The sequence below is a fragment of the Galleria mellonella genome, unplaced genomic scaffold (assembly GCF_026898425.1).
Source record: "Galleria mellonella isolate WM207_F2 unplaced genomic scaffold, CSIRO_AGI_GalMel_v1 utg143, whole genome shotgun sequence".
Classification (NCBI taxonomy): Eukaryota; Metazoa; Arthropoda; class Insecta; order Lepidoptera; family Pyralidae; genus Galleria; species Galleria mellonella.
Window position 1 is genome coordinate 975,048 of NW_026441997.1, and position 25,421 is coordinate 1,000,468.

The following is a 25,421-nucleotide window of genomic DNA, read 5'->3' on the forward strand; positions in this document are numbered from 1 at the left end:
ACTGAATCACATATCTAATATTATATATAACAAGCAATTTAATTTATTTATTTATATTTTAACAGTGATAAATAAAAGCACAACGGAATAGAATAGGTACTTTAAATACGTACCTATAGGTATATTACATCTATGTAATGTAAGTGTCTCAGATTTTAGCAAAATGACTTTACAATCATTTTGCCAAAATCTGAAATATTTTATAAAATCTAAAGTATTTTAAAAAAGATTTCTTGGATTAATACTCACTAAATTATAAATTTGAAATGAGTTTTATTTCTTATTTATTTTCATAAACAGATAAATAAGAAATATATACGTAATATTTTCTTTGTATTAAATGTAAACTCAATTTAATAGTAAACGTATAGTTGCTTATATGTATAACTTCACTGGTAATGCATTATAGCACATGAAAATTCTTTTATGTAAAACTTAGCCATCAAAAGAATACTATCTGAGAGGATTTACATGTAAGGGAGCCATCAATTATTACTTTGTAATTTAAATAATAAATACCTGTATTATCTCTTCTCGGCTCCATTCACTTGAAACACCTCTTACAAGGTTCAATGGTGTGATGTTAAAAGATTATATAGAAGCCGGTAAGTTGTGATCATTTAGACTAGAGGTTAATAAATGAATTGGCATCATGGCAAATTGAGAAGAATAAAGTAATTTTATTTATTCCAATATGTTTTACACTCCAATTAATAATATTTTTGAAAAACTGTTTTTTTTTAATTCACCAAATGTAACCAGGTGAAGAGTAGTGCCATCATCAGAAGATTTTTCCTGTCTTACTATGTGTTTTATATATGGACCATAGCCAGTAGGCATACAATTTCCTACACACGAACTCTGAATAGTACTATTGTATGTAGATGAGAACGGTTGTGGAGTATCAAAATCTATAGGAGAGGATAAAATTTCTGGATGAGATTGTTGGGTTTTAAGTATAGTGTTTGAACGATTGCAACTGTGTCAGATGAAGACTTTCTTCTCCGTTTGTTACAATTTTTACAATATTTTTGTAGGCGACTACGTTTAATAAATTAAAACCATCGGTTTCCAATAAACCTACTACCTGACTATCGGGGGATCATTCATAAAGATGGAAAAATGAAAGGATTACCAATAAAATAGCTAGAAAAATACACAAACTACAATAAATAAACTAAATAACAAGTATTAAAGTAATAAATATCTATCAGATACTAGTAGTTTAATACTTGTTATTTATTCAGTACTACACTCGAGAGCAATGAATTAAATTTGAAAGGAATCAATGAATGAAATCAAATTTGAAAAAATGAGACTTTCGAAGATGAAACTACGAAATTACTGTATTTGATTTTACTTTTGTTTCTAATCCGTCATTTAAGTGGATGTATAAACCATATTGATAGTGTTCAATATTTATTAATCAACCTGTAATCATGTCGAACTACAACTGAAGAATGCACCAGAATCGTCACAATGCTGGAAACCGGCCGGAGTCAGCGCAATACAGCCGAGAAAACTGGCTCTAACCTACGTAGACCAGCAACAGACAGAGCAAAGGACGAAAAAATCGATACTTGGTGAACACCATGCTTTGTCACAGGAACTGAACTTACAAATCAGTTTTGACGCCTCGGGGGAAGTAACCCAAGCGCATGGACATTAAAGCGACGACTTGCTGAAGCTAACTTGAAACCACTTAGACCTGCAAATGGCCTTAAACTCGAGCGTGATGATCGTATTTTAAGACTAAGTTATACCCAGAACCATTTAAATTGGACAATTGAAAAGTTATGTTCTCTGACAAATCAAAATTTAAGATCTACAAGCACGATGAAAGACACAGAGTTTATAGAAGACCAGAGGAAAGATGCCTTGAAAATTCTGGACATTTTTTGCTGTTTGCCTGGTGAGCACCTTGGCATAAACAGCAGTAAAAATCTTCTTTATGGACAGAACAGGATTCTCCAGAGTGGCCCTGACCACACTTATAACAATATGGATCTGATCTACATTGATTTTTAATATGCCCATACTTACAGCAATTATAACATTGAATGGTAGGATATATGTACAAATCAATAGTCAATGAATTATAACATATGAAAACTTGACCATCAAAAGTTATAACAACGGATTCAGTCATTATAAATTCAGATTTAGCGTTAATAAGAGACTTTCTCTTCAAACGCCTAACTTTAAAAATTTTGCCAGTACCCAATGGAACTCAAACATTTCCCATAATTTCCTCATCAGACCAGGCAGTTCGGATGCCCCTTATTATTCCCATCCTTGTTAAATTGAATGCTAGTATAAAGGCTTTATAATTATGAGATTTTAAGTCCACACTATTTACAAAAGAATTAACATCTGTATATTCAGAGAAAGCTAATGATAATCTTTACCGCCCTATCTTTTTCAAACTACCATCAATTACATTTTTGAAAATGTTTTACTGAAGAAAACGTCCAAGTGCTATTGGGTGAAGTGAAGAATTATCATCAAGAGATGATAAAAGTATTTGTATGTGAACGGTGTATGATTTTACGGTTATGAAATTGTTGCTGATTTTCCTCGCTGAATTGAGTATACTCACATGAAAATTTATTCTTATTGTTTTCACTTCCTCAATTCCTCCTCCGTTTTTTATTGCAATGCTTACAAATATTGCCGGCTACCGATTTATATTTTCGTTTTGTTCCAGAATTATCAGAAATATTAACAGAGTAATCTGTGTCCATAGAGTCCTCATTATTGCTAATAATTATATGAAGAGCGACCTCGGGGACTGTGCCCCGGGATCATCCGGGGGGTCCATATATTAAAAAGAAATATATACAAAAACTTACCTAGTTTACAGCTACTTTTAAACAAAACTAATATATATAAAAATAAACTAACATAAATGCTATTTGTAACTTATCTGATCGATATTATAATAAAATAGTAATAATAAAGCAGAAAAACTAGACCGCCAAATTTTACCTTTCCCGCCCTTTTTTTATGAAAGTTCTGCTTTCATACTTTTTTCATAAACCATGTCCAGTATATAATCTATTAATGTAAAATTTCTCATTGACAAATAATTGACATATATATCAAACATTTTCTATACCCTAGCCTGCTATAAATTATTAAAAACAGCAACTGATGTAGATCTTATGTCCTTTTTTTACTAATTACATTTTCATAAGATGAAGAAAGAAGGCAACTTGATAATTTACAGTTTTGTTTTGTTTTTTATCATTCCTTCTATGTAATTCCTTCCTTGTTCTTAGATATAAATTAGGAATTGAAAGTCAGTAGACCGAAAATATTAATACCTTTTGGTTTGTCTAAAATTAAAATGGGGTGTGACACCTATTGCGACTGTCGCCTAGCAATTGTTGACTGTCGTTTATTACAAAAATAGATAATTAGTAAATGATTTTAATATTATTTTATTTAAACATCAAGTACGTTTATATATATTGTGTTATTTGTTTGGACCTTATAAACTGTATAAGTAAAATTAGCGATGAGATTCGAGTTGTTTTTCACTCGAGTGACTCGAGTAGTTTTTATATTACTTGATCTCGAATTAAATTTTTGACGACTCGAGTTTCGAGTGACTCGAGTCGATTCGAATTACCAGTGACTCGAGTTGACTCGTTCCACTCGAGTGGTTTATACCGAACCGAGTGAGAAATTCAAATTGTGACAAGTTTACCGCTGTAGCAGAAAACTTTTAAGAGAGAAAATTCTTCCTGATTCTTATCATGCCGCACGCACTGTAATTGTAGATATTCTACATTTAGTTGAATATACGGCTGCTAAAACAGATTTCTGTTCTTTTGTTAAGTTAATTTAGTTAATTAAAAGCATGAATATTGTTACATAAATTGTGTAAGAACATAATAAAACTGTTCATATTTGGATCTCATGAAAGTTCCTTGTTAGAATAAATTAAATTGGATTAGAACTTATTAGTAGTAGATTATAATCTTTTCAGTTTGACTGATAATTGATACAAGAGGTTTCTTAATTATGTATGACAGGTTTAGTTTGAAGGAAAATTCTATATTTTACAATTTGTTTAGAATTTTTTTTTTTTTTTTTTTTTGGGAAAATGAATACACATTTTCTATGTAAAATTAATATTGTTTTATTCGTTTTAAAGTTTTGGTCACTCGAGTATTATATTCCAAGTGACTCGAGACAATTAAAAATCACTCTAGTTTTATCTTCCCTCGAGTGGCATTCGAGTGAGAAAGTTATCAGTAACAAGTGACTCAAATGAAAAAAATAACTCGAATCCCATCACTGAGTGAAATCTACTGACAATTCTGCTAATTCTTGCTACCAACCGTTGAAGAGTTCCCTTACTGTTCAAGGAACAAGGTTCAACAAATATGAAAATTTACTGATCGCGATATGCAGTCTATAGATTAAAAAATTTTGTACAATCTAGTTTACAGATTAAAGGAACTATATCTAGTCTATTTAAATAATCCGAGCTTTTATTTATTATACAATCTAAGTTCATTACAATAACCTTTATCGATTTGTTAGGTATCAATCATTTGTACACCACGATTAATAGGCAACACCACAACACTACTAGGTAAAAAAAAAACTTTATACGGACTGAGTCGCAACTCTCACCAACATAGTTCTTTAAATTATATCGCTTATATTTATTTAATTTTAAAATGTTTCACACGAATAGGAATAGTTTAATATGTATACTAATTGCTTGTTTTGTAATGTTTACGTTGGGACATTCGCATTCACATTCACATGTGGACGAACCGCCAGCATTTAAATATTCTAAAGATGCCAACGAACAATACAAAATAACAAAGGAAGAAAAATCGGTGACAAATTACGATATTTATGTGAAAGCTCTGTCTTCGACACTCTTTATAAGTGTGGTGCCTTTTTTTATCCTTTTTTTTATTCCCATTGATGGAACTATTGAAAAGCAACCCTTACTTAAAATTTTGTTATCATTTGCTTCCGGTGGTCTTCTCGGAGATGCATTTCTACATTTAATACCACATGCTCTTGTTCCTAGCGCAACTGAATCAGGCCACAGTCATTCACATTCACACTCAAATGAATCTGAAACACATGAACCTCATGATATATCAGTGGGGTTGGGTGTACTTGGTGGAATTATCACATTCTTAGTGGTAGAGAAAGCTGTGCGATTATTTAGTGAAGATCATGGACATTCACATGGAACTGAAAAAAAGAAAAATGATGATAAATCTAAAAAGAAAAGTAAAGATAAAAAGGATGAAATTAAAATTGCCGGATACCTAAATCTTGCTGCAGACTTCACACACAACTTTACAGATGGATTAGCTATTGGAGCATCATTTATTGCAGGAAACAGTATAGGATATATAACTACTGTAACAATATTGTTGCATGAAATACCTCATGAAATTGGTGACTTTGCTATACTTGTGCAATCAGGTTGTTCAAGAAAGAAAGCTATGTTTTTGCAACTATTAACAGCATTTGGTGCAGTATCAGGAACATTTTTATCCATTTACCTTCAGGGTTCAAGTGAAGGCCTTGTGTCATCCCTTATTCTACCTTTCACTGCTGGAGGCTTTATTTATATTGCTACTGTGTCAGTCATTCCAGAGCTATTAGAAAGTTCAAACAAGTTGTCACAATCTATTAAAGAAATTTTAGCTCTTTTAGCTGGTGTTTACATGATGGTGATTATAGCTCAATATGAATAAAAACTTAATTACAAAATAGCAACTTTTAATTGTTTATAAATTTATTGTAAATAATGTTTAGTGAATATATATCACTATATTTTATTATTTATCTACTTATTAGTGTAAATAATAAAATATTTGTTTACATGTTCATCAATATTACCGAAAAGTTTTAAGCCTATATAGGCTTAAAACTTTTCAGACAATATTTGCATAGATCATCATAATGTAAACCATTAAAATGTCACATTAATTAAAATGAACAATATACAATACTTCATATTCGTTATAATTATTCATATGAAAAAGTTTTACATTTGATTATTTATGAAAAATCTTGATACAAACCAGAAAAAAAACTGTAAAATAAATAGATACATGAAGGACTTTATATAGCATCCTGCCCTGTCTACTTTTCTAATACTATATATACTTTGCTCGGAGATATAAGTAAACTTGTCTACAGATCTAAAAGCAGTATCTAACAAATTATTTTGTACTTATCTATATTTACTTTTTTTAACTATTACTCTATTAACCAAGAAACTAAAAAAATATATTGTTAAAGCTAAATAAAAATGTATAAATAAATAAATATATATATATAGGTTAAAGCATGTTACTATCATTTTTGTAGATTTATTACTTTTTATTTTTTGAATATAATAAATCTAATATCAATAAACATAATATTAAGCAAAAATATATGTGTACAGAATTTTATTGTTAAATATAATTCTTTAGAAAAATAAATTTATTTCTTTCTTTCTAACACTTTTGTCTCAGACAACACACAAATTGCTGCTTCACAGCAAAAATGGCTACTACATGAGAAATACCACCAATTTCCATGTATTTTTGATCTGAACAAATGCTATTGAGATTGACACTACAATCCCATCAGCAGGTTAGAAACTGTTAATCAAAATAAAATATAAAATTACTAATTAATATAAAACATACAAATCACATGAATAAACTTATCTGCTATTATTATTATATTTTTTATTTTAAAACCTTACTAAAACTATTTGGTAAATATCCAAATAAATTATATTAGTTTTTCAAATAGATTACCTTTATTGGACCAAATGTAGTATTATATATATATATATATATATATATATATATATATATATATATATATATATATATATATATATATATATTTTTGCCCACAACTTCATATCTGTAAATTTAGAAGTAGGTAATATTTTAATGACATATTTAAATAAATCATACACCAAATTTTAATCTTTAAAAACAGAACTGAATACTGCAATTTGTTGCAGTAGTTTTGCATAATGTTAAAACAGACAAACAGATAAAAATTCAAAAAATTGTTCTGGCTTCTATTACCCTTATTAAAATATATAAATTATATTCTCATCAATACATTCACTAGTTACAATTTTATTATAAAACAGTTATAGTATATATTTAAGTGGGAAACATTCTCACCATAAGACCTGAGCAGTTTCGTTATTAATAATATAAAAATACATACTTGTTTGCCTTTTAAAGAGCCAGAACCACTTTGGAATTTAATCTCAAATATTATATATTGTCCTTTGGCTAGTCAAGTATAACAAGACATTAACTGTAATTCTCAAGATTATATATTTCATACAAAAATAGACATCAAATATTATGGGTAAGTACAGAAAACAACAAATAAATTAGGAAAGATTTTTATTTTTTAAATTACTTCTTCTTAGACACACCAACAGTTCTTCCTCTTCTGCCAGTAGTCTTAGTGTGCTGACCACGCACACGAAGACCCCAGTAGTGACGCATCCCTCTGTGGGCACGAATTTTCTTGAGTCTTTCCAAATCCTCACGAAGCTTTGAATCCAAATTTGAAGAAGTCAGTTGACTGTATTTACCATCAACGATATCTTTCTGCCTATTAAGAAACCAGTCAGGGATTTTATATTGTCTTGGATTAGACATAATCGTAATTATTTTTTCTACCTGAAAAGAAACATTTTGATATATACAATTATGTTAAGACTTGGCTAAAGAGTAAATTATTTTAACAACACGAAATAATTATGCAGTATGATAAAATTTTTAAGTAGGCACTATACCTCTTCTTCGGTGCATTCACCAGCACGTTTATCAAGATCTATATCAGCCTTCTTCAAGACAATATTGGAATATCTCCGTCCGACGCCTTTAATAGCAGTCATTGCAAACATAACTTTACGTTTGCCATCAATATTCGTATTCATAATACGAAGAATATGTTGAAACTTATCCGGAATTACCAACGACTGAAATGAGAAAATATTCTTGCTTAATGGTAAATAAAGACAACACTCAAACAATAAAATACTATAAACAATTTTAAATCATTTAAACTGGCTTCATGTTTTTAGATTATAAAGAAATTTTGAGATTTATAGATACCATTTTGGCGAATATACCAGGACAACGTTCTATCAAACTACAATACAAGAACAAAAAGACTCTTTTGGTCCGAATTTGACAGAATGAACTGACAGCGACAGCACAAGTCAATAATATCTCTGGCTAAGATAGTGATTTTTTTTCTTCTTTCTTATGGCACGGCACAAAGTGCATCCGCCAAAAACAATGTTTGGAAAACAGCATTTTAGAGTATTGAGATATACGAAATAAATATTTATCTGAAAGAAATATTTGCATAAGAAGAAAAAAGGCAATTATATGATTTACAGTTTTTATTTTATCATTCCTTCTATGTAATTCCTTGTTCTTAGATACTACGTCTATGGTATCCTTATGATTTTATCTTATTTTTCTAATTCTATTTCCTCACATTCTCCTAAATTGTCCTCTCTATGACCATTCTGTTCTTTTCAATTCCCTCCGTATTCCCTTACCTACATCAGTTCCAGTATTATTGTTTCTTGATAATTTAGAAGCATATAATTTGATTTTCCCTTGTATTCTTATCAATAATATTAAGTTGTAAAAATAAACATATAAAAATTCGCCAAAAATTTCCTTTACTAAAGTGCTCTTTTCCAAACTTTGTTTTTGGCGAATGCACTTTATTCCATGCCATATGAAAAGAAAAAAAGTGACCTGCTTTTTTAAAGCATTTGTACGGAGTGTCTCCATATTGTGTCTCTATTTATATACTTAATCTAAGGATATACTCTTAGATTCGTAAGTATGCACAGATAAGTACATTATACCTAATCTATGAGTACACTAGTGTGCCTGTAATACAACATTTGTCATGTGACAATTTGAATTTATAAGGTACTGAAATTTCAAAAATAAACGAATTTGTTATAATTTTTATTTCAAGTCATTCATGACCATTTATGACTTTATTAAATTAAATTGGACATTCTTTTCTACTTGCATAATTTTTTTTTAATAGTTTTATAATATTGCATTTAAAGAAATAAACGTTTAAACTTTAAATTCATATAATTTGTTAATTACTGTCAACCTATGAGAAAAATAGCAATGGAATATTTTTTGTCCTTTTTTTGCTAATTATATTTGCATAAGAAGAAAGGAAGCAACCATTTGATTTGCAGTTTTATCATTCCTTCTATGTAATACCTTGTTCTTAGCTGTCAACTAAAAATAATATCGTATATATAGCAAGATTATAATGATGAATCGTTTTAACTATAACTGTCATTTCGTGTCATAATATAACACGCCATTTGTTATCCACATGCTTGATCTATGTTCGTTGTCTATAAACGCTCCTTTTTTTATATAGCAAGGGGCTACCTATTATGCCACCAACAAACAGAAAACGAAACGAAATATTAAAAAGCAACGATAAGGAATTTTGTAATAGTTATAATCATAGTTTCTTATTATGAGAAATGAAGGAAGCTAAGCAGTTATAGACTCAAGGGTCAAAATGAACTATCACACATAAAAATGATGTAGGAAAAGAAATTTTTAATGAAATGAGAGACATAATAAGTAAAGATTGGTCATATAAGGAGAAGGAAAACAAAATATGATTTAGATCCCCAATCAATGTAGGAAAGTGACTAAGCACTATAAATACCTTATATGTGGGCCAAAATTTAGCTTGAAATTCAGCAGCAGCTTCATGGACTGGTTTCAACTCAAGTAAACTCATATCAAAATAAAAAGTACACATTGCAAATGGTGTTGCTAAGATCTTTCCAATATTCACAAATATTATTCTCAACTATGTAAAGTTTTGCTAAATGAGCAGGAGCACATACATAACCAATACGCATACAAGACAATGTAGTGAAGACAGATTTATTAAAAAGTAATTTAGAAAACCAATTTTTATAAGATGTACACGGCTGAATTAAGAAATAATTTCTTCCTTTGGTCTAACTACTCATTGTTTGACTAAGAATCCTATTGCTAGCAATATATCCAACCAGGTCGACCTCCTCGCGGTTCTCTCTGAAAACTATCATGGTTTATTCCTGATGAATTCATCATGATGGACCAACTGGCCTTTTTCATTCTCATCTATCACCTTTCACTGATGCTCCACCAGCGTATCCCGTTAGCGCAAATGGGGTTAACATACCATTTTCACTCATAAAAAAAAACTACTCATTGTCCAAACCTGACTCTAAGAGTTACAAAGCGTTACATTAAACAAAGTAACCAGGTCGTAGCAAAAGTCTTTTAAAAGAAAGACATCACTAGATAAGATTGCTTCATTTGCAAGTAAATCAGTCATTTTGTCATTACCACGGATGCCTTAATGGCTTGGAATCCAAATAAAAATTATTGTGTATTCCTTTATTAACATTTTTGTAACATATATCGCATCTCAAAAATTATGGGATAGTATTTGTTTGATCTAAATGGATATTTGGAAAGAGTTTGAAGGGCACTTTTCTACCTATAACGACAGTTACATCTCGTTCTTAAGTTTGATTTGAATTACGTTTAAATTTTTATTGTAATCTGGTAACACTAAACATTTGTCTTTGTCAGTTCAGTGAATTTTGTTCGTCGTGTGCCGGTACATATTACCGATAAAACCGCTCATATTTATCTAATATATTCCGAATTTAACTAAAAAAACTGAACTACAATGCATACGGAAACGACATTAACGCTTATACAAATATTAGAAAAAACTATATCCCCAGGTAAGAATTTTCTTTCATTACAATGAGCATGGCGTTCCATGTAATTGTCAACCGACTTTATCTCGCATTGACATCAATGTTCAGTCTAATTTTATGAGTGTTAAGTTAATTTCTATAGATTACCTAGTTATTAAAACAATATATAAAGATACACCATCCTTTTGAATATTAATTTAATAATTAAGACGAGACACCAATAGATGACATGTCTATTTCTCATGTAAAGAAACTTCTAGTTGTTTTTAACAATTTTCTTATTACAGATTTGCAGAATAATCTGCACATTAAATTTATATATCTCCCTAAAATAATAGCAATTGACATGACACTACTAGTTTATCAAAGATATATCTCTTATAACTTGAAGGTTATAGTAGTAACACTAATGTTTATGAACAGAACCTCCGCACGTGTAATAAGATATTATTGTTACCGTTATTAATTGAATCTCTACAGATCGAAATGAGTTGGAAGCAGCAGAAAAGTATCTGGACCAGGCAGCAGCCACCAACTTCACAACATTCATCAAAATGTTGTCAGATGTACTGGTTCAGGGGGGCAATAGTCAGGTGGCTAGGATGGCTGCTGGTCTACAATTAAAAAACCATCTCACCTCCAAAGACCAATCAACAAGACATAACTATCAACAGAGGTGGCTTGCTTTGCCTGAAGACATCAGATTATATATAAAGAAAAATGTATGTACTAATTTGTCTACGAAGTGAAGTCAGGACTAATAGTTTATACAAATAATTTATTTAAAATCATAATAAGGCTAGTGTAAAATTTATTAAAAACATCACCTCTGTAGCAATTACTATGTCCAATTTCTTGTTTACATACATATGTTATCTATAAATATTGCCCAAGGTTTTGGCTTTTAGTTTTACAACTGGCCCCTTGCCTGAAGTCAATCTAGCAAATTTTTTTTTTTTTTACATATCCATGATCTCAATTGTATTTCATATTATTAATCTATGTATTAAATGCAGTTAATTTATTCAAATTTTCTATCTACATAAAAATATATTATATCACCTGAACTAGAAAGAAAACTGTTCATAGTAATGTTTCTGAAAATAATACTTTTTTATCTTAAAGTGACAAATATAAAATAATATTTCCAGATATTAACAGCTATAGGCACAGAAAATAGTAGACCCAGCTCTGCAGCCCAGTGTGTAGCATATGTGGCTGTTGCTGAACTCCCAGTTGGACAATGGAATGATCTTATCCCCATTCTTGTAGAAAATGTTGTCAATACCCAATCTACAGAATTGAAGAAGGAAGCCACATTGGAAGCTATTGGTTAGTCTAATTTATAATACATTAACTTACCTAACTACTACTAACTACATTAACTTATGTAGTAAATTATATTACAATCTAAAACTTGTCATAAAATTATCTGAATATTCTTTATTTGTTTTTATACTATGTTCTAACTTCCAATAATAAAATCAAAAACCATTATTATAGTGACAGTATTGCCTGTATTCATTATCTTCCTGCCTCTATGCCAATTATTTCGGGTCAGTATAATTTTAAATTTTATTTATATTACACAGTTTTGGCTTTTGGTTTTACAACTGATTGTCTGTCTGATATCAATCCTCATTGAAAATGCATTGGCAAGTGTTGGGAGTAAATAAAGGAAGTTGGTAAAAAAAGAATAAAAGATTTATAGGGAAAGGGGGACCCTGCTGTTGCAGATGGAATACTGGTTAGAAACTGCAGTGGCTCGGGATGCTAGGGTTGTATACCCATTTGCTAAGGGCATGCAGGTATGCAACCCCGGCCTCTAGAACCAGACAGATCTCTAGAAAAGAACACTCCTGCCTGTGTTGACCTATTTAAAAAATATATTTTATATAATACTAGTCTTTGCTCACAACTTTGTCTATATGACCATTGTATTCTCTTCTCCATCCCAACTGTATAAAATATATACTTATACACACAAAAATACTAATGTATGTACTAAATTTGTTGATGATTAAACTGTTAAGAGGAGCCAGAAAGTAATAAACAAATTCACTTTCGCACCTTTTTGTTTTTATTTCCATTTTATTTGCAAAGTTATTTTAATTTTGGTTAACAATAAATAATAATTGTTTTAGGTTACATCTGTCAAGAAATTGATGCAGAGGTATTAACAGAACAAAGCAATCCAATATTAACTGCTATTATTCATGGTATGAGATCGACAGAACCAAGCAATCATGTCCGACTTGCAGCTACACAAGCTCTTCTCAATTCTCTTGAATTCACGAAAGCAAACTTTGACAAAGAGAATGAGAGAAACTTTATAATGGAAGTGGTTTGTGAAGCAACACAGTCAAGTGATATGAGAATTAGTGTAGCTGCTCTGCAGTGCTTAGTAAGTTGTACACACCTTATTACATATTGACTTATTATTGTTCTTATCACTATAGTTTTCTCTAAAGATAATTTGCTACAAAATGTAATTCTTGTTTTACATTTTATTATGAAGGGAAACTTAATATTGCAAATAATAAAAATTCCATTTAAAATAACTCTTGAGTTCTTCATATGGTTCATCACAAACATCCTCCATTTCTATCCCTGTCCACCATCTATTAACCATCCTGCTTATTATTTATATTTAATACATATTCATTTTATTATGTATTCAGTTGATTACTTATTCATGTACAATGCAACAAAACAGTAGCAATAATTAATATTTTAGTTGTGTTATATTTATTACTATTTATTTATTAAAATACAAGTTCTTTCATCATTATAGGTAAAAATTTTGTCTCTCTATTATCAATATATGGAACCATACATGGGACAAGCTTTATTCCCTATCACCTTAGAGGCTATGAAATCGGATATTGATGAGATATCACTACAAGGTATTGAATTTTGGTCCAACGTTAGCGATGAAGAAATAGATTTGGCTATTGAGGAAGCCGAAGCGGTTGAAGCAGGTATGTAAAACATTTATTATATCTTGCTTTTTGAGTATGTCCTTTACAAGCATATATAACGCCATATTTTGTTTTCTTTATAAATTACACAGGTATCATAGATTTGATTCTTTATTTCATTTTAATATTCTTTTTAGTAATTTATTACCCAAGTAATACTCTGAAATAACCAAAGATAAGATTCAGATACTTCCATTTGGATATATGGTATAGTTATGAGAGTATAGTCAGTAGAGCATTTATAAATCTAATTTCTCAAACATAGTTTAAGTTTGGTTAATTTACACTGAAATTAAAATTAAAAATCCAGCTCAAACTGGCCAAAACCAAAATAAAATTCTGTCGAACACTAAAAAAGTTCTTCACATACATATCTACTTTAAGTAACGTAAGCATAAGCAGAGTCAGTTTGAGCCTTTTTTAAATGTGATATAAACTTTTTTGTGCTATTTCTTTGCCCATGTTTAGATATTTTATGGTTAAAAATTTCATAAGTATACATTATATTTTAATGTATAACTACTGGTTTATCTTATGTGTATTTTAGTCTAGAAATAAATATACTATATATAATAACTAAAATGCGTTTTCATTCTTTATGTGTAATGATATTTATGTTATTACTTAGGCCGCCCCCCCGTAAGGACATCAAGATTCTATGCTCGTGGAGCACTTCAGTATCTAGCCCCTGTGCTTACGCAGAAATTAACCAAACAAGATGATTTTGATGATGAATTAGAGTGGAATCCATCTAAAGCTGCATCTGTTTGTCTTATGCTTCTTTCAAATTGTTGTGAAGATGAGATTGTACCCCATGTTTTGCCTTTTATACATTCAAATATTAAAAACGAAAACTGGCGATACAGAGAAGCTGCCTTGATGGCTTTTGGATCAATATTAGGTGGACTTGAAGCTACCATTCTTAAACCCTTAGTAGAAAATGCAATGCCAACTTTGATTGAATCTATGTATGATACAAGTGTGGCTGTTAGAGATACTGCTGCATGGACATTTGGTAGAATTTGTGAAATTGTTCCTGAAGCAGCTATCAATGAGAATTACTTAAAACCACTTTTAGAGAGTCTTGTCAATGGCTTAAAAGCAGAACCACGTGTTGCTGCAAATGTATGTTGGGCATTCACGGGTCTAGCGGAAGCTGCATATGAAGCTGCAGATTGTGGCGACTCTAATCAACCCCGAACATATTGTATGTCCAATTACTTCGATTTCATTGTACAGAGGCTTCTGGAAACTACAGATCGTCAAGATGCAGCACAACGTAACTTAAGGTCAGCTGCTTATGAAGCTCTCATGGAAATGGTAAAGAATTCACCCACTGATTGCTATGTTACTGTACAAAAAACGACCATGGTGATTTTGGAGAGATTACAGCAAGTACTTCAAATGGAAAATCATATTTCAAGTCAAGCTGATCGGTCACAGTACAATGATCTCCAGAGCCTTCTTTGTGCGACACTACAATCTGTTTTGCGTAAGGTTACACCTGAAGATGCACCACAGATATCTGATGCTATAATGTCAGCTCTATTAACAATGTTTGCTGGTAATGCTGGTAAAGCTGGTGGGGTCCAAGAAGATGCACTCATGGCTGTATCTACATTAGTTGAAGTTTTAGGAGAAGGTTTTCTAAAATATATGGATGCTTTCAAAAGGTATCTTTATGTAGGTCTTAAAAATCATCAAGAACATCAAGTATGCATAGCAGCTGTTGGTCTCACTGGTGATATTTGTCGGGCTTTGAAAAGTAAGGTAAGATAGAGAAATTAGAGATACTAACACTACTATTAAAGGTATGAGAGATGGTGTTATCTAGTATCAAATCGAGAATTCCTAAATGGCTATTTTATTTATGAGAGCATTAAAGAAGTAATTTACTATATGACTGGTGTGTGCTTTATTATCAGTGAATAAGTGCAAGTATTTTTATAAATTTAAAAAAATTCGTCGATTTCACCTTTGAATCAATTCTGGGATCCCGACATAATCATAATGATTTATATAAATTAGCATATATTTATAGCATGTACTTTTAATAATTGCAATCAATTTTACAGGTGCTGCCATATTGTGATGAAATTATAGTTTTGCTATTAGAAAATCTAGGTGATCCATCAATACATCGTTCAGTAAAGCCACAAATATTATCTGTATTTGGAGATATTGCTCTTAGCATTGGACCTGATTTTGCTAAGTATTTCGATATAGTGATGCAAATGTTACTGCAGGTATGTATTTTTTTTACGATCTTCCTATTTTATGTAGAGATTAATACTAAATCATAAAAACATCTGGTTTCAGGCCAGTAATGCCCAAGTGGATCGCAATGATTATGACATGGTGGAATATTTAGGTGAACTTCGTGAAAGTGTACTTGAAGCTTATACTGGTATCATCCAAGGATTAAAAGGCGCTAGTGGAGAGGTAAACTACTTTTCTATAAATAGATTTAAGAAAGTTACCACAATTGATGATATCTCATATACCACTTACTTATTATAAGAATACAAAATATCAAAGTTTAAATTGAAATATATCAAATTTATTTAAACTATACATAAATTTGTTAATAGTAAAATACATAAATCATTAATAAGACATATTTTCCCTTTCTATTTATTATAATATATAAAAAAAAATATAAAAAAAAATCCCAATTTCAAAATCTAGAACATTGCGCGACTTAATTGAACTTAACTTAATTGAACGACGCGATTTAATACAAAAAACAAAATACAACAGAAAGTGCTAATTAATTGAAAAACAAGTTTAGGAATAAATAATTTGAAAGTTCGTATGGCCACTTGAAAGGTCGATGGAGCGTTTGAAAGGTTAGAGGGTCGAGGGTCGGAATATGGTCATCCAAAGTAGTTTAAAATAAAAAGGCAAATTTCTACGTCACAAAGATGGCAGTCTTTGTTTTCGGTCTCCATCCTAGTCATTTGTTTTGTCAAAGGCCGTCAGTTTTCTCTGTCAAAAGTCTTATCGGCCAGTGAGAAAACTGGTCAAAGAGGCTGTAACATACCCAAATTAACTGAATTTATTCAGATTATTACCATATTCATACTACAAGATAAAAATATGATAAACAATATTGTATGTTATGCTGTACTTAAACTCAACACATACACCAGGATTATTTTATTCTCAATGTTCATGATAAGTTTGAGATTAGATGCCCTACATCAAAGATTTTAAAATTTATCACTTGTATTTCTTTTTAAATAGTATAATAGGATTAGTAGTTACATAATATTCGTAATACAGGTGCGGTCAGACGTGACTCTGGTCGAGCCCCACGTGCCGGCTATAGTGAACTTCATGATCCAAGTGGCATGCGAGCCGGAGCGTACGGACGGGCATATGTCGGTGATCGCGGGCCTGGCAGGCGACCTATGCACCGTATTTGGCCAACGCGTGCTGCCGCTACTAGAGACACGGCCGCTGCTCGATCTACTACAGGCGGCGCGCCATTCGCGCACCCCGCGTACTAAGGCCCTCGCGATCTGGGCCACTAAGGGGATCCGCAAGCTCAAGCAGCAGCCTACTCTTACTAGCTGGTCGGTATCATTAACATAACAAGCCATTAAATTCTAATTAATTTAAGATTGTTATTTTTATCATAATAACTAGCTATTGCAGCAAACATTGATTATCGCTTTAACCATCACTTATCGAGTCTATTTTTTAGCGAGAGATAATAATGTATTCTATCTCTCAAGCTGTACTGCTAGAAGACAGCATGGAATTTGATCTAACACGGTATATTGCTAACGATGGGCCATGTTAGTCCTCATTACAAACTAACCCTTACCCCTAGCCCCGTCAAGTAGTTTATTTTTAATGGATGATGAATAGTAACTTCACCTGCGGGGGAAGGAATTGGTTATTGAATATAGTGTCATGAATGAATATTATGATACTAGGTTTTTATATATTCAAATTAAATCAATATATATTTTATTTAAATACATTTATACAAAAATTCTTTTAAATCGTCATTTTTTGTATTTTCACTGTAGTTTCAGGAAATTATCAATTGAGAAGAAACTCAACTGTTGTGTTTTCAAAACTCTGTTAACATTATATGCATTTATTTAAATATATTTAAAATAATATGATTGTTGAATATTAAATCCCGTTCATGATTGACAAGTATTAGTACATTACTGCAGCGGCCAGCAACTGAGTCATTGATGGACTAACGTGCAAATGTTGGCCAAGACGTAGCCGAGGCACACATACGTGAGTCTATCAATGCGTAGTTATGGCCAAGGCTTGTATAGTACTTTTCTCAAACAATGCGCCGAAATCAAAAACACAATTTTACTTTTTAAGTTCAATGACGAATAACGAACAATAATAATTTTTCACGCGCCATAATGTTCCTTTGTTTTTTTTAATAAACAGCTTTCTATTTGCAAGCCAGTTCGAAATTTAAATAAAACCTTTTATTAGTTACCTCCTTGGTAGCCATGTTTCGAAGTAAAAGGTCATTCCATTTTTAAATTACAGGACAGATATGAGAATTTATCTAGCCGCAATACATGACAGATAAGGATTTTTATACAACTTGCAGGCCACTGCCCGCTTGTATCTGGCCAGTACGGCAATTTTGATTTATCTCTAAGAAGATTGTCAAAATAATACTCACATTTCCATGCATGTTTGAGAAATATTTATTTTTTAAGTAATCATTTAGTGAGACTCAATAAGTATTTCTTAATGAAACTTTCAAATTTATTCAAAAGTAGATCCTTGATAACTTATAGTAAAACATAATTCCTGTTCCCATGAAGGAAACATAAAAAAGATGTTTTTAAACAGTAAGCTTGTATTTCTAAGTTCTTAAGATCACTATTAGATATTCATATATTCATATTTAAATAGCACTCCATTTTATATTTACAGATTTGGATCATCGCGATGCAGTGCTGACATAATGCAGTTTCAGACAACTTATTGCTGGTAAACTCAATTATATTGGCAGGTCATATCATATTATTCAGACGCTAGGTGCATTTGTGTTGCAGCTGTTACGTCTTGTTGTAATACAACAATGTATATGTTTATTGTTTTAACTAAGTTATTCAATTCATGAATAACAAATCTCTTATTGTTTAGCTGTATAAATGTGTAAACTATTAATAAATGAATTCCAATATTTGTTTCTGTTATTTGTCATAAAGGGGAATTATTTATTGATCGTTTCACAAAGTAATTAAACTACGGCCGCATGTAATGCACCTATCGCAAGATTATTAAAATTATTTAAGTATGCCTGACCATTATATTTCCATAACGATCTTAATAAAGGTTGAAGCATTTTTTCCTATTTGGTATTATAAATACAGACAGTGGCTGTGGTATCTTTACTTATGTGAGTTAAAGTGATACTTTGAAAGAAGTTTGAATGAAAGATGACGTATGTTACTATAGGCATGCACAAGTGCAAGGGATTGTGAATTTTATTATAAATTTATTATTATGTTTTGTAAGACGCATGAAAGGAAGTGTGAATGGTAAAGTATGTATGAGACGATGCATGTATGATTATCACAGATGTTTGTAACTAAGGCATGTGTCGATCTTTATATAAAGTCGGTATAATGTATAAGATTCCGTCATCGTAATTTGAGACTGAAGGACGCCATATTGGTGAAAACTACTTTTTGTTCATCACAGTACAGTGCTGAAACAAATTTTCTATTGAAAAATATGACTGCTAATGTCCAAATAATAAATTATTTCTATATTATTTTTAAATATCGATGGTATTTAGAAAATGATATTTTATACATGACATTTGAATACCCATTTGAAATGTACTATGTTAATATTTATGTTCTGCCATTTATTAAATTTTTAGTGATACTTATAAATAAAATTATTTGCCCATTTTTCGTCATAGTAAGTATTATTGCAAAATAGATAATAATTATAATAGTTACAGAAGGTTTACTAATTTCAAATTTTTTGTACCTATATACATAGTAGGGATTATCTAAAATATTATAAGATTGTTAACTATCAGTTATTTCAGTATCGTTAACCATTTGTGCCATACGCGGTACAATGGTTAATAACAGCGGAACAATAAATAATATTACAATGATAATCTTAGACTAAGTACTGCTCATACGGCGATTGGCTGTAGTAGGATTGGTAGCTAAGTATACATATTTGTTTACCAAACCAAACTGAGTGAATCAGAGTTGGTAGTGCTTATTACACTTATACTTTCGGAAACCTAATTACAAAAGCTTATAATTATTTAAGAAAGATTTTAATCACATACATGTACATAATATATTAAAACTAATGAAATAACTGTTATCTAAAAATAATAACAGGTTATTATTTGTCTTGTGATGAATAGAAAGGAAAATTGCCTTCTGGTCTCTGTATTACATTATTTGTACATATGTAATTAAAAGCTCTTTTGTTACAATTTAATATTAAAATGGCAATAACAGGAAAAAATAATGAAGGCAGGGAGTTATTTCTTCGTAAGGATATTACGGGTTCTTAGGGACTTTTGAAAATTTTATTAAGCAGACTTATGATTTTAGAAATCAATTTAGAATCTCAAGATTTGGTTTCAATAATTTATTTTATTACATTATTCAAAACTTATATGTATTTAAATTTATATTACTTCCCTTTCTTAAAATTCACTATTCAGTCGAGATCTGTTGATTACTTAAATACAATTTGAAAATTATAGGTAGTGCCTTCACGTAATTATGTGCTAAAATAAATCAAAGTGACAAATTTTTGTCCCCATATATAACCGTTTTTGTTTATATAATTATCAGTCCTTTTAAAATATATTACCCACATTATGTACGTTGTAGACTGCCAGTCTTTGTAAGAGCTTTGTAAGTACATTAATGCCAAGTGATTAAATCAAATAGGATTTTGAATGTTTGCTAGTCTGTGAGCATCACTGACAGGGATGATGTTTGCGAGAATTATGCAAGATTTATGAGAAGTTTATCTTTACTCATCTAATCATTTTACGTTATACACACACATACATATATATAGAGTAAAATCGAAATTTTTAGCTGTAGATATGTAAAACTTATAAGAATCCACCCATGCTATAGAATATATTTGTACAGAAATTTCACGAATCAAGTATTCAAACACGACAAGTATTTTTAAGTTTCCCACTAACTTAACAGCTGGAAACGTTATGTTAATATTGGAGAAATCTGTTTCCTTGGCGAAAAATATTTAGTTTCATTGGTAGTAGTTAGCCTGGTAGCCTCTTAAAGAGATGCTTCGAGAGATTTCGATTTTACCATATATATAAAAGCCCTCTTATAAGTGCAATTTATGATTTTTCAAAATATTTCAAAAGTCATATAATACGTATCTACATCTTTCTATTTAAGTATGATAGGAGAATGTGTGAGGACTAGTGCCATGCCATGAAAGGTTCTGAATTAGAATCGTAGGCATCGAGTCGATGAATACCACCCACTTTTCCCGCGCGAATCGAAAATCAATTTAAAATTATTTTGTTACAACTTTTATTTCTTTTTGATTACGACTACTATTCTGTAAACTGTTCTATAATAAATAAAACATTTAGAAGTTGAATATTTTTTATTGTACCTTTATTTTCATTTGCAACATTAGTGGATAGTGGTAGACTTCGAAAAGAAAAGATAGAAAATTGCAAGTAGTGGGAACTAGTGACCTTATTTCTATTAATATACCCTGTCAGATCGACGTCCACGTGTTCCCCTCTGAAAACGAATCTAATAATCGATGAATTCGTCACGAAAAGTTGACTAATCTAACTTCTTTCTCATTTAATCCTCACTGGTGCCACGGTAACCGGGACGGGGTCATCATTTCATTATAACTAATTAAAAAAGTGATTTCGAAAAACTCTAGAAAGTGAATTCGCTCAAATTTTAGCGATTCCCATATCGCGGATTATTTGTCTAAACATCATTTAGGTTATGGCAAGAAGTCAAGACCAAATAATGCCTCCTTGACAAGGAGGGAAAGGATTGTTAGCAATGGAGTTTGACAGCCCCATTGCTAGCAATATACCTTATTAGGTCGACCTCCACGTGGTTCCCCCTGGAAACCATCGTGAACAATTGTTGAATTCGTCACGATGGGCTAACTGACCTACTTCATCCTCACCTATCATTCTTCACTGGTGCCCCGCCGGTGTATACCGATAGCGCGGGTGGGGTGGGTTACCATTCCATTATCATTCATTTAAAAAAATGCCTCCTTAACAGTTTGGATGTTTTTTCGCAATTTTGGACAAAACCTTGAGTACGTTATACCACGTTTATGGATAAAGCCGTATATTATATATATAGGATATCCGGTAGTGAATGGATAACCTTGAAACGTCTTATAGTTCAACTTATGGCCGTCCTAAAAAAATACGAAACCCCTTTGTTATCTTTATTTTAAAGAAAAGTAATTTTTTTTTCTATCTGATTTTACTGTCCTGATCACTATGACCAGAAATGAATGAATTCTATTGGTTTTTTGTTGTTTTATTATTATACACTAACTGTGCTGATAAATAGAAAGTGAACAGCACACAAGACTGCTCAGAAGAGCATTTATCCGAAGATGCAGGGCATACATAAGAGTGGGAGGAAAACAATTTGAAAATTTATTGTAAATTTATGTAAAATAAATTATTTTGAATATTGAATGTTGTTTTTTTATTATTCTCCAATAATGAGATACATTTCAATTTAAAAAATGTTCCCATATTACAAATTTTGATATTTAGTAAAATTTTCTCCTTTTCTACATTAATGGCAATAAGTCACTATTTATGATAGATACAGTTATGACATCTGTATCCATTGTAAAATCTACTTGAAACAGACATTATTTTTCATTATTGGTCACCCATGTATTTATAATTTTTTTTATACCCTAGGCTATAGAGTTTAACTTTGCTTAAAAAAAATTTTTTTTTCATATTTTTCAAAAATAGTTTAAAAAAAACTGCTATATATATATATATATATATATATATATATATATATATATATATATATATATATATATATATATATATATATATATATGTGTGTGTGTGTGTGTATATATTAATCATATAAATAAGATGTTAATATTTTTACCCTTTTATTTGCTATAAAGTTTGTTTTAATTATATATAAACTAATATTCTAAAGAGGAAAGATTTGGTTTTCTGTATGTTTGTTTGTTTGTAAACTCAAAAACTACTGATTTTAAAAATACTAGACAATCACTATCATTATATAACGTTTTTAATAGTAGATTTATATAATGTTTTTTATTGATTATTTAAAAAACTTCTCTTCTGCTAGCAACCTGAAAGATTAGAGCTGAATCTCATGCGGTATTCTCTTAAACTATTTTTTTATGCCACTGAGATGGCAATCAAGCATACGGCTCACTTGATGATAACCGGTTATGGTAAAGAGATTGTTAGTGATGGGGATTTACATCCCCATTACTAGCAATATACCCTCAGGTCGACCTCCTCGCGGTTGTCCCTGAAAATAATCGTGATTAATTGATTAGTGAATTTATCAAGATGGGCTAACTGAGCTGCTTCATCTTTACTTATCACCCCTCACTGGTGCCCTGCTAGGTATACCGATAGCGTAAGCGGAGTTTCAATTCCATATCATCCATTAAAAAAACCAGTTACGGTAGTCTATGAACGCCTGTAATACCAAAGGCGTTTCGTGCTAATAAAACCTCTATAACAAACATCCATTATATGCCTGTTAGTTCTTTCTGACCATTTGATCTATAACTCCTTAATTTTCTTTATTTCTTATAATAACATTAAACTACAAGATCTTCGTTACTTTTTAATATCTCGTCTCGTTTCTTATTTGTTAGTGGCATAATGGATTACACTACCAAAAGGATAGGCCCTTGCTAAGAACAAGGAATTACATAAAAGGAATGATAAAAACTGTAAACATATATATATATATATATATATATATATATATATATATATATACGTGGGACATTCAGAAAGTTTTGCGACACTAAAAAAAAATATTCTATAGGTAAAAATATTTTTATTACATCTTTTCAAAGTACTTTCCACCAGCCTCTATATAAAGTTTCATGCGTCTGAACCAGTTTTCGAAACACTTTTTCCAGTCCGCCGCAGACTCCTCGTTTACAGCCTGCTCGAACGCTGAGAGCGCATTATCCGGCGACGAAAATTGTATCCCTTTGAGCTGATTTTTTATTTTTGGGAATAAAAAGTCACACGGTGCTAGATCAGGGTTGGAGAAGGGTGACCCATGAGTTTGACCGGTGTGCTGTCTAGGAAGTCCCTCGTTTTGATTACAGTGTGGGCGGGCGCATTATCGTGGTGGAGCAGTAGCCCGCGGAACCCTATGTTTAGTCGCTTGTTGCTCACAACAGAGAAAATTTCTGCCAAGCATTTGATAGTATACCATTCGTCGTTAATGCTTCTTTGATTTCGTATAGGAATTGACATCAAGTAGCCAGTCAATTTGAAAAAGCACGCGATTAAAATCTTCCCCCCGCTTCTAGGTCGCTTTACTTTGGTAGGCATTGATTCGTTTTTAAACACCCAAACCGTCGACTGGCGCTTTGTTTCTGAATCATATTGATAAATCCAGAATTCATCACCTGTAACGATGTCGTAAACACACAGAGACGAGTCTGCTTCAAATTTGCTTCATATCATGGCACCATTCCACCCTTGCCTGCTTCTGAACATCGGTGAGGTTGTACGGCACCCAGCGTGAAATTATCCACCGCACCCGTATTAGAGACCGTATTAGAGGTAATTATAATTAGCTCGCAAAAAATGTGGAGGGAAGTTTTGAATTTATAACGTACCTATTTTTACTTAGAAGCAATGATATTTTTAAATAAATTATAATTGGCCAGTCTCAAATACATAAAAACTTTTTCTCGCAATACTTTCTGACTGAACTAATATTGCCTCCTTTCTTCTTATGCAAATATGATTAGTAAAAGGAGGACGAAAGATACACCATCTGTTGCTATTTTTGTCATTTCATTTCAATTTTTTTTTTTGATGGGTGAAAATGGTATGGTAATCCCGCCTGCACTAACGGGATACGCTGGCGGAGCACTAGTGAAGGGTGATAGACGAGAATGAAAACAGGCCAATTAGCCCATCATGATGAATTCATCAGGAATTAACCATGATAGTTTCCAGGGAGAACCGCGATGAGGTCGACCTGGTTGGGTATATTGCTAGCAATAGGATTCTCTGTCTCCATTACTAACAATCCCTTTCCCCCCCCCCCCCCCCTCAGCAAGCTAGTGTTTGAAAATGTTCTATGGTCGTGAAGCCCTATCAAATTCAGATACGACCTGCTTTCATACTTTCTACATAAACTGTGTCAAATATATAATCTAGCAATATAAAATTTGTCATTGACAAATAATTGATATATCAGACATTTTCTATACACTAGCCTACAATTAATTGAAAAATATAGCAACTGGTGGTATATCTTTCGTCCACTTTTTATTAATTATATTTACATAAAAAGAACGGAGGCAATTATATGAGTGACAGTTTTTATTTATTTTTTATT

At 31.2% G+C, this 25,421-nt stretch overlaps 3 protein-coding genes across 3 annotated transcripts; 2 read left to right on the top strand and 1 right to left on the bottom strand.

Moving 5' to 3' along the window:
- The first annotated feature begins 4,575 nt into the window (after positions 1-4,575).
- LOC113516668 (protein catecholamines up) lies at positions 4,576-6,476 on the top strand. Its single transcript, XM_026901123.3, has one exon. The coding sequence runs from the start codon at positions 4,695-4,697 to the stop codon at positions 5,739-5,741; it is 1,047 nt and encodes a 348-aa protein (XP_026756924.2). The 5' UTR covers positions 4,576-4,694; the 3' UTR covers positions 5,742-6,476.
- A 922-nt stretch (positions 6,477-7,398) lies between these two features.
- LOC113516757 (40S ribosomal protein S18) lies at positions 7,399-8,293 on the bottom strand. The gene is made up of 3 exons (XM_026901226.3): positions 8,136-8,293; positions 7,814-7,999; positions 7,399-7,697 (listed from the first exon to the last, which is right to left on the bottom strand). The coding sequence occupies exons 1-3, from the start codon at positions 8,136-8,138 to the stop codon at positions 7,428-7,430; spliced, it is 459 nt and encodes a 152-aa protein (XP_026757027.1). The 5' UTR covers positions 8,139-8,293; the 3' UTR covers positions 7,399-7,427.
- A 2,355-nt stretch (positions 8,294-10,648) lies between these two features.
- LOC113516647 (importin subunit beta-1) lies at positions 10,649-21,420 on the top strand. Its single transcript, XM_026901098.3, has 10 exons — positions 10,649-10,834; positions 11,291-11,532; positions 11,962-12,142; positions 12,955-13,214; positions 13,605-13,791; positions 14,420-15,561; positions 15,867-16,037; positions 16,111-16,233; positions 17,077-17,369; positions 18,721-21,420. Coding segments are annotated over exons 1-10 (2,658 nt in total). The 5' UTR covers positions 10,649-10,776; the 3' UTR covers positions 18,722-21,420.
- The last annotated feature ends 4,001 nt before the right edge of the window (positions 21,421-25,421 follow it).

Bases quoted from the DNA above. Each gene is read 5' to 3' on its own strand.
- LOC113516668 (XM_026901123.3), top strand. From the start codon at position 4,695: ATGTTTCACACGAATAGGAATAGTTTAATATGTATACTAATTGCTTGT.
- LOC113516647 (XM_026901098.3), top strand. From the start codon at position 10,777: ATGCATACGGAAACGACATTAACGCTTATACAAATATTAGAAAAAACT. The intron at 11,533-11,961 runs GTATGTACTAAT...TAATATTTCCAG, and splicing joins GATTATATATAAAGAAAAAT to ATATTAACAGCTATAGGCAC. The intron at 16,038-16,110 runs GTATGTATTTTT...ATCTGGTTTCAG, and splicing joins TGATGCAAATGTTACTGCAG to GCCAGTAATGCCCAAGTGGA.
- LOC113516757 (XM_026901226.3), bottom strand. The intron at 7,698-7,813 runs GTATAGTGCCTA...GTTTCTTTTCAG, and splicing joins GTGAATGCACCGAAGAAGAG to GTAGAAAAAATAATTACGAT.